This window comes from Erinaceus europaeus, chromosome 12 (assembly GCF_950295315.1).
Source record: "Erinaceus europaeus chromosome 12, mEriEur2.1, whole genome shotgun sequence".
NCBI classification, from domain to species: domain Eukaryota; kingdom Metazoa; phylum Chordata; class Mammalia; order Eulipotyphla; family Erinaceidae; genus Erinaceus; species Erinaceus europaeus.
In genome coordinates, this window is record NC_080173.1 from 47,697,537 (window position 1) to 47,707,519 (window position 9,983).

The 9,983-nt window shown below is 42.7% G+C and overlaps 1 protein-coding gene across 1 annotated transcript; it reads left to right on the forward strand.

Moving 5' to 3' along the window:
• Positions 1 to 1,044: 1,044 nt before the first annotated feature.
• On the forward strand, positions 1,045 to 6,831 carry KLHL11 (kelch like family member 11). Its single transcript, XM_007535476.3, has 2 exons — positions 1,045 to 1,650; positions 5,069 to 6,831. The coding sequence occupies exons 1-2, from the start codon at positions 1,106 to 1,108 to the stop codon at positions 6,648 to 6,650; spliced, it is 2,127 nt and encodes a 708-aa protein (XP_007535538.1). The 5' UTR covers positions 1,045 to 1,105; the 3' UTR covers positions 6,651 to 6,831.
• Positions 6,832 to 9,983: the final 3,152 nt, after the last annotated feature.

Genomic DNA, 9,983 nt, shown 5'->3' on the forward strand with positions numbered 1-9,983 from the left:
CACATAAATTTTTAGATGTTCAACTATCTCTTTAAAAAATCATAACTATTTCCTTAAAAAAAAGCAAGGGAGTCAGGCAGTAGCGCAAGGGGTTAAGCACGTGGCGCAAAGCGCAAGGACCAGGGTAAGGATCCCAGTTCGAGCCCTCAGCTCCCCACCTGCAGGGGAGTCGCTTCACATGCGATGAAGCAGGTCTGCGGGTGTCTATCTGTCTCTTCCCCTCTCTGTCTTCCCCTCCTGTCTCCATTTCTCTGTCCTATCCAACAACAACAACTACATCAATAATAACTACAATGAAAAACAAAGGCAACAAAAAGTATTTTTAAAAAGGGTGATTGTGTGCTTTAAAAAAAAATTTTTTTTTAAAAAAGCAGGAACAGAAGAACACTTCATTTTATTTGACACATGCGTTCAAGCCCCTGACCCCCACCTGCAAGAGGAAAGCTTCATGAGCAGTGAAGGTGAAGCAGTGCTGTAAATGCCTCTATTTTCCTCTTCCCTCTCCATCTCTGTCTATATCGAAAAATAAGAGATTTATTTGGGCAGGGGAGACAGCATAATGGCTATACAAAATTATATTTAATTTATAGAAGGTAGGGAGACGCTTTTTTCCCCATGGCATTGTTCAGCTGTTTTAAGGTGATGCTGGGACTTGGTAGCCTCGGGCATTAAAGTCTTTGCATTAACAATTATGCTATTTCCCCTGCTTCAAATAATCCAGATTGTGGAAGATCAGAGATAAATTACTTGTTCACTTTCATCTTAGAGTGGCTCAGTCTCAGAGATGGAAGCAAAAGTTTATACCATTAAATGTTTTTACATGTTCATTCCAAAACCATTATAGACCTTTAAATCCAAAAGCCTCTGAACCCCCCTCTAAAAGCACTACGGGTAATGAATGATTATGCCACCCGACCCGAGAAAGGAAACAGCATCCTCCCGCGGAGTGGAACGCAAACGCCCCGGATGGGCAGTTCCGTCCGCCCCGCCCCCGCTCTCCGCCCCGCCCCCCGCTCGCCCCGCCCCGCCCCTAGTTCCTCCCAGAATCCCTCTGTGTCGCACCAGAACGGCCGCATCGTTCCGACACTGCGGAGTCGGCGTCAAGATGGCGGCAGCGGCTGTGGCGGCTGCAGCAGCGGCGGCCGCTGCGGCATCTCTTCAAGTGCTGGAGATGGAGAGCATGGAGACGGCCGCTGCGGGGTCGGCCGGTCTGGCCGCCGAAGTCAGAGGCAGTGGCACGGTCGACTTCGGGCCCGCCCCGGGTTTATCAGCCATGGAGGCGAGCGGGGGCGACCCGGGGCCGGAGGCCGAGGATTTCGAGTGCAGCACCCATTGCTCCGAGCTGTCGTGGCGGCAGAACGAGCAGCGGCGCCAGGGCCTCTTCTGCGACATCACTTTGTGTTTCGGCGGCGCCGGAGGCCGCGAGTTCCGGGCTCACCGCTCGGTGCTGGCCGCCGCCACCGAGTACTTCACGCCCCTGCTGTCGGGCCAGTTCTCCGAGTCCCGCTCCGGCCGCGTAGAGATGCGCAAGTGGAGCTCGGAGCCGGGGCCCGAACCCGACACGGTGGAGGCCGTTATCGAGTACATGTACACCGGGCGCATCCGCGTCAGCACGGGCAGCGTGCACGAGGTGCTGGAGTTGGCCGACAGGTAGGCGGGGCGGGCGGGCGCGCGGGCGGCCGCGACCCCGCGGAGCCCCCGGCGAGATGCTCGGTCGGAAAAGGGCGATGGCTGCGGAGCTGCCTCTGTTCTGGGCGTCGCGGCTGCAGCCGCCCAGCCGCCCGACCCTGAGGGGCTAAAAGAAAAAGCCACGCAGAAGAAATTCTGCATGCGATGAATGACGCGTTGACGCTAGAAAGGGAGGGAAGCTGGTGATGGGGTGGCAGAGAGACCTTTTAGAGGAGGGGACATCGAAACCGACCTCAAAGTGGCAAAGGAAAAAAAAAATTCAAGGACCCTCAAGCAGCATCCAGCTTGGCTTAGAGCTAAAAACAGGAGCCCAGCGAGGATGAATCCAGTGGGTGGGAGAAAGAAATATTGGAGGGGCCAGGCGGTGACGCACCTGTCTAAGCGCACACGTTAAAGTGCCCGAGGACGCAGGTTCGAGCCCCTGGCCCCCACCTGCAGGGGGAAAGCTTCCTGAGTGGTGAAGGAGGGCTGCAGGTGTCTTTCCCCCTCCCCTCTCGATTCCTCTGTTTCGATCGAATAAAATATAAAAAAAGAGAGAAATGTATGAAACGCATTCACTTAGGGAGTTTGAATTTTACTATGGAACAATCTGGATAAAGGGATTGTATGTGTCAAATGTTTTACTTGCTTTTTTTTATTAAGTTTTAAAACACGATCTTGTTATTGCAGAACGTGTAAGGAGGGCTGGGGAGACAGCATAATAGTTATGCAAACAGCTTTCAAGCCTGAGGCTCTGATCTCCCAGGTTCAGATTCCCAGCACCATCATAAGGAAAAGCTGCAGTGCTTTGATTAATAAAAAAAAAAAAAAAAAGTGGGTTGGAGCAAAGAGATTCTTTTTTTATTTTATTTATTTTCCTTTTTTGTTGCCCTTGTTTTCATCATTATTGTGGTTATTATTGTTATTGCTGTTGTTGCTGGATAGGACAGAGAGAAATGGAGAGAGGAGGGGAAGACAGAGAGGAGGAGAGAAAGATAGACACCTGCAGACCTGCTTCACTGCCTGTGAAGCGACTCCCCTGCAGGTGGGGAGCCGGGGGCTTGAACCGGGATCCTTTTGCGGGTCCTCGCGCTTTGTGCCACGTGCGCTTAACCTGCTGCGCTACTGCCCGACCCCCCGAGCAAAGAGATTCTTTTTTTTTTTTTTTAATTTATTTTTTATTTAAGAAAGGAGACAGACATTAACAAAACCATAGGATAGGAGGGGTACAACTCCACACAATTCCCGCCGCCCAATCTTCATATCCCATCCCCTCCCCTGATAGCTTTCCTGTTCTTTAACCCTCTGGGAGCATGGACCCTGAGTCATTGTGGGTTGCAGCAGGTGGAAGGTCTGGCTTCTGTAATTGCTTCCCCGCTGAACGTGGACGTTGACTGGTCGATCCATACTCCCAGTCTGCCCTCTTCAAAGAGATTCTTATGCTTGAGGCTCCAAAGTCCCAGGATCAATTCACACCACTAAACCAGAGCTGAGAAGTGATCTGGTAAAAAAAAAAAAAAAAAAGTGTAAGGGGGACTGGGGAGATAGCAAAATGGTTAGCTCAGTAGTGTTGGTTAAAAAAAAAAAAAAACCAAATGGTGGCGCACCTGGTTAAATGCACATGTTGCAATGCGCAAGGACCCAGGTTTGAGCCCCGGCAGGAAAGCTTTGCAAGTGGTGAAGCAAGGTTGCAGGTGTTTTTTTGTCTGGGAGTCGGGTGGTAGCACAGCGGGTTAAGCGCAGGTGGCACAAAGCACAAGGACCAGCATAAAGATCCCCATTCGAGCCCGAGTCCCCCCCCCCCCCCAGCCTGCAGGGGAGTCACTTCACAGGCGGTGAAGCAGGTCTGCAGGTGTCTTTCTCTTTCCCTCTGTCTTCCCCATCTCTCTCCATTTCTCTGTTCTATCCAACAACGACGACATCAATAACAATAATAACTAAAACAATGAAACAAGGACAACAAAAGGGAAAATAAATAAATATTTAAAAAACAACCCAGGATTGTGTGCTCCAGAGTCAGGCAGATGCCATGTAGAGAGGTTTTGTGGTGTTAAAGAACGTGCTTCAGACTGTTAAAATGGTGCACTTGGATAGTGTACTGCCTTGGCTTGCGTATAACCCAGGTTCTAGCCTGACTTCCCACAGCATTGAGTGCTGCAGTCTCCTTCACTTTGTCTCCTGCTATCTGTCTGTCTGTCTGTTTTTAAAAAAAAAAAAAAATGCTTAAGAGGTCAGACTTCATGGAGCATCTGCATTGCCATACCAGATGACTCAGGTTAAAGCCCCAGCCCCTAACTGCAAGGGAGAAGCTTCATTAGTGGTGGACAAATGCTGCAGAAATTTGTCTCACTCTAAGAAAGAAAGAAATTGGGCTGGGGAGACAGCACAATGGTTATGCAGAGACTTTCATGCCTGAGGTTCCAAGGTTCCAGGTTCAATCCCCAGCACCACCATAAGCCAGAGCTGAGCAGTGCTCTGGTCTCTCTGCCTTCTCTCTGTATCTCTCATTAAAATAAGTAAAATATTTAAAAACTATAAATAAATAAATAAATAAAAGAAATGGAAGAGAGATGGAATTGTCATGCAGGCACCAAGTTATAGTGGAAAATAAATAAGTAAATAAAAACGAAGAATATGCTGCAGAAAACCAGAGCACTTTTTTTTTCCCCCTCAGGGTTATTACTGGGGCTCAATGCCTGCACTACAAATCCACTGCTCCTGGTGGCCATTTTTTCCCCCTTGTTGTTATTGCTTCTGTTGTTGGATAGGACAGAGAGAAATTGAGAGGGGGCGAGAAAGACATCTCCAGAACTCCTTCACCGGTTGTGAAGTGACCAGGTGGGAAACCAGGGGCTCAATCTGAGATCCTTCCGCTGGTCCTTGTGCTTGGCACCATGTGTGCTTAACCCCACTGCACTACTGTCTCCCACCCCACCCCTTTTATTTTTTTATTTGAATTTTGCTTTATATTTTATTTTAATGAAAGACACCAGAGCACTGCTCAGATCTGTCCTATGATGATGCAGGGGATTGAACCTGAAACTTCAGAGCCCCAGGCATGAGAGTCTTTCTGTATAACCTTTATGCTGTCTACCCAGCCCTCTATTTAAAAAACAAACAAGCAGGTGGTGTGAAGCCCAAGGACCAGCGTAAGGATCCTGGTTCAAGCCCCCGGCTCCCCTACCTGAAGGAAGTCGCTTCACAGGTGGTGAAGCATGTCTACAGGTGTCTGTCTTTCTCTCCCCCTCTGCCTTCCCCTCCTCTCTCTGTTCCTCTCTGTTCTATCCGACAACAACGGCATCAATAATAACTACAACAATAAAGCAAGGGCAACAAAAGGAAATAAATATTTTTAAAAATACACTTGAAAGTTAATTATCTTTCTCTTTTTTGACATTAGGTTCCTATTAATTCGTTTGAAAGAATTTTGTGGAGAATTTCTCAAGAAAAAACTTCATCTCTCTAATTGTGTAGCCATTCATAGTTTAGCTCACATGTATACTCTGAGTCAACTTGCTCTGAAAGCTGCTGATATGATACGGAGAAATTTCCACAAAGTAATTCAGGATGAGGAGTTCTACACTTTGCCTTTCCATCTCATTCGAGATTGGCTGTCGGACTTGGAAATTACGGTTGATTCTGAAGAGGTTCTTTTTGAAACAGTTTTAAAATGGGTTCAGAGAAATGCTGAAGAGAGAGAAAAATATTTTGAAGAACTTTTTAAATTGCTCAGACTGTCCCAAATGAAGCCTACTTACCTTACTCGGCATGTCAAACCGGAGAGGCTAGTGGCCAGTAACGAAGTTTGTGTCAAGTTGGTGGCAGATGCAGTGGAGAGACATGCTCTGAGAGCAGAGAATATACAGTCTGGCACATTCCAGCATCCAGCAGCTCATGTCTCATTACTACCTCGATACGGGCAAAACATGGACGTGATAATGGTTATTGGAGGCGTGTCAGAAGGAGGGGACTACCTGAGTGAGTGTGTGGGGTATTTTGTTGATGAGGACAGATGGGTAAACCTGCCCCACATTCACAATCACCTTGATGGACATGCTGTTGCAGTAACAGAATCCTATGTGTATGTTGCTGGATCAATGGAACCTGGATTTGCTAAAACTGTGGAAAGATACAATCCAAACATGAATACCTGGGAACATGTTTGTAGTCTGATGACAAGAAAGCATTCTTTTGGACTAACAGAAGTCAAAGGGAAACTGTATAGCATTGGAGGACATGGCAACTTCAGTCCTGGCTTTAAAGATGTGACTGTTTATAATCCTGAACTTGATAAATGGCATAACTTGGAATCAGCGCCAAAGATTCTTCGAGATGTCAAGACACTAGCCATTGAAGATCGGTTTGTATACATTGCTGCCCGCACTCCTGTGAATAGGGATACTGAAGATGGATTAAAGGCTGTGATTACTTGCTATGATACAGAGACAAGACGGTGGAAAGATGTGGAATCACTACCACTTATTGACAATTACTGCTTTTTCCAAATGTCTGTGGTCAATTCAAACTTCTATCAGACAGCATCATGCTGTCCCAAAAGTTACTCGTTAGAAAATGAAGAAGCAGTTAGAAAGATCACCAGCCAAGTTTCCGATGAAATTCTTGAAAGCTTACCTCCTGAAGTCTTAAGCATTGAAGGAGCAGCCATTTGCTATTACAAAGATGATGTTTTCATTATTGGAGGCTGGAAAAACAGTGATGATATCGACAAACAGTACCGGAAAGAAGCCTACCGATACTGTGCTGAGAGAAAGAGGTGGATGCTCCTTCCTCCCATGCCACAACCCCGTTGTAGAGCCACCGCCTGCCATGTGCGAATCCCGTACAGGTACTTGCACGGCACGCAGAGATATCCTATGCCTCAAAACTTAATGTGGCAGAAGGACCGGATCAGGCAGATGCAAGAAATACATCGGCATGCCCTAAACATGCGGCGAGTGCCAAGCTCTCAGATTGAATGCTAGGTTCTCTAGATTGAATGCTGCTTGAAACAGTTAACTATTTTGTGAGACTGATGATAACCAGACTGAAAAAGTATGTCAATAAGTTATTTTCTACCTGAACTGATTATTGCCCCCATATAAAGGAAATATAGTTAAAAGATGGGTAGCCCTGCTCTGTATGTGGTAATTTTTGTTAGCCTGCTGTCTTGTATCTATCTGTCTTTGGGTGTGTGGTGTGTGTGTGTGTGTGTGTGTGTGTGTTCGTTCGTTAAATAAGATCTTACTAAAAGACAAGTGAGAAAAACCAGGTTTAGTTACTTGGTTGTTTTTCTGCCAACACGTTAGGACTCTTGTCTTAAGGACTTAGATTATGAACGTGCTTTAAAACACCGCTTTTATTTGCACATTTACTTTGATCTTTTTTTTTTCTCTCTCTCTTTTTTCTGTCTTCCCCCTGAATGGTTGGTTTTGATGAAATCGGATTGATGCATTAAGCTCTAATCTGCAGGAGGTATGTGCAATAGTGAGACTGAAATTTGAAGAAAAGCACAGTAGTTCAGCAAAAATGATTTCAGAATGTTTGCATTGTTATTTTATGTGTGTCTGTGTAAAAGTACTATATTGTTTATTTCTAGAAGAGAGGGCTAGTGAGAAATTTGATGTTGGTTCATACGTTTTTGGAAATGTTTTATGTCTTTAGCGACAATGTTCATAGACTTCAGGCCACACTTGGAGATGATAGTGGCTGGCGAAAGTATTAATCTTGAGCTAAGGAGATCGAGGAAGTTACATATGTGAACTTTTTTTGAGGAGAAAAGTACTATTTGTCTAGACAAAAATCAAAGGCATTAAAAAATTTTAGGAGACTTTTTCCAGGAGTTGTAGGATTAATTGAATAAGTTAATGAGTGTAAATAATGCTTAAGACAATCAACATTCAATGCCTTCAAATTTAAACTGTTCTGATGCATATTGTACAGAGTCTTCACATTCCTTTCTAAAACTAATTTTTTTCCAAAATGCAAATTAGCAATATAGAGAAAGGTTGCAAAGGAGATTATTTTTCTGCCCTATTATTTTTCTGCCCTAATTGTTACAATAGTTTATCCAGTTGCCATAGACACATTGGCACTTGCCTAAGCCTGTCTTATCAAAGTTAGGTACACTGTGGGTCTTAAAATTTGATCACTGTAAGTTTTAATTTTTGTATGTGTTCCGATTTTCTTGCTCCCAAACTTTATACAAATTAGTGCTCAGGTTGGTTCTTAGCACAGTTCTCCTGTTTTAATAGTATATAGTATGGGCCCAGTATATTTTTCCTATTTCTTTTGGGAATATCTTTACTTTCTTAGACATTTTGCAATATACCATTCTAGAAGTTGGATTTCAAGTGTAGTGATTTCCACCACCACCCCCTCAGAATAGTTAGACTTCTTAGTTAAAATAGTACACTAAGAGAAAAAATATAAGTAAAAGGCACTAGGCATTTTGGTTCTTAACTAGCCCTTAGATGCTGTAAGAATTTACATTTTTCATCCTCTACCTTTGGACAGTATTTCAGTAAATGTGTCAGAAATCTGCTTTAAAACTAATTTTAGACTGGGGTGAGGATGGGAAACTATAAGACTGTTGTTGTCCTACCCCACCTCTACTTTTATATCATTTTTTTATTTATTTGTAGTTATTTTTAGAAAGCCACTTGGATTCTGAGAATTGTTCTTTCTGAGTTAAGAGGTCTGCAAGTAAGGAAAGTTCAGTGAATGAAGTTCTCATCTCTGAACTGTGTGAGCAAACCTTTTCTTGGTGTTGGAAGTTGCTTTTAGAGTTTTTCTTCTTTTTTATGTGAAACAGAAATTATAAGATTTAGGTATAATCTGGTTTTAAAAACTTATTTGAAACTTGTTTTTTAACTCAGCAGGCAGCCTAGGCCATGGCTGAAAAGAAGGGGTAAGTCCTTCCTTGCATGATGTGTGCGAGTTTACCTGACTACTGAATTTCTAATTTTCATATTTGAATTCACGTGTGATTTCACATCAGTAACTCGTTTCTGAAATATCCTAACTTGTTAATAAGAAGAGAAACCAGATTTGCTTAAATCTTGTTCAAGGCTGACATTCTGAAGTTCTGCTAGAATTAATTTCCTAGAGTATTTGAAAAAGGTCTAAAATGACTCCTTGGGAAAGACATTTCTTTTTTTTTTTTTTTTTTTTTGCTTTGTAGATGGAAAAGAGAATTGATAACACTAAAAGTACTACATACTTCTGAGTAAGGCTACATATAGCTCAGAATGGATTTTAACTTTACCTACCCCACCATGTTTTTTTTTTTTTTTTTAAAAAAGGTATATATTGAGAATGTCAGTCATGAACTTAGTGTTTAATATATCTCACTTGCAGTTGTTTGCATGATTAGTCTTGTGTATCTTGATATCCATCTTTGCTTTCACTGTGCCAAATCAAAAATATTTTTGCTAGAAAAATCTTAAGACTTAATTGATAGGCTTTATTTTGATCATTTGGTTTTGTATAGAGTATGTGGGACCAAACATTTTCCACTACTTTTTCATGTACTGGAAACTGGAAAGATGCTGTCTATGACATATATTAAACTGCTGCTGGTAGGGCAGTTTTCCGTACACACAGTTTCCCTTTATGTTTCTGATTAACTTAGCATGTGGTATGTTTAAATATTTCAAAACTCTCAATGTCAACACTATACTGTATAGGTAGGTGGGTAAGCTAATTTTATGTTTTAGTTACTATGCCTAGTAAAGCATAAGTAGTGGGACTTATTTGCACTTTCTTCAACTTACACTTAAGTAAAAAGAGTATGACATTTCATGTCTTTTTGAAAATATATAGTTGTGAAGCAACTTGTCTACATAAAAAAAAAAAAGGTTGCCATTTAACTTTAGAATATTTTAGAAAGTTCTGCCTTTTTTTTTTTTTTTTTTTTTTGTCTGTTAAGCATTTTGGGACAGTTCTCCACTTTAGTTTCTTACCTTCTTGAGAATAGTCCCATTTTTGGTTTTTTCTATATTAAGTGTTGTGGTTATTGGAAACAAAACAGCTCATAGATGAGTGATGTAATACAATAACATAATGTAGTCATTTTGCTTCAAGAACTTTAATTAGGTAGTCAAAAAACTGCTCTGTGTTGATTACCTTTGTGGGAGCTTTGTCTTACTCTATATGACCATTACTGCAAATGTCTTGTGCTGAAGCACGTACAATAGAGCAATTGTTAACTTAATCCTCCTGCATAATGCAGTCATGAAAAGTAGTGCTTATTAGACGTCTATCAGTCTTAATGGTACATATGCTAGGGCTCATGAATATTTGTTCCAGTTGATACG

Excerpts from the sequence above, each read along its gene's own strand:
- KLHL11 (XM_007535476.3), top strand. The coding sequence starts at position 1,106 with ATGGCGGCAGCGGCTGTGGCGGCTGCAGCAGCGGCGGCCGCTGCGGCA. Across the intron at positions 1,651-5,068 it reads GTGCTGGAGTTGGCCGACAG|GTTCCTATTAATTCGTTTGA; the intron begins GTAGGCGGGGCG and ends TTTTGACATTAG.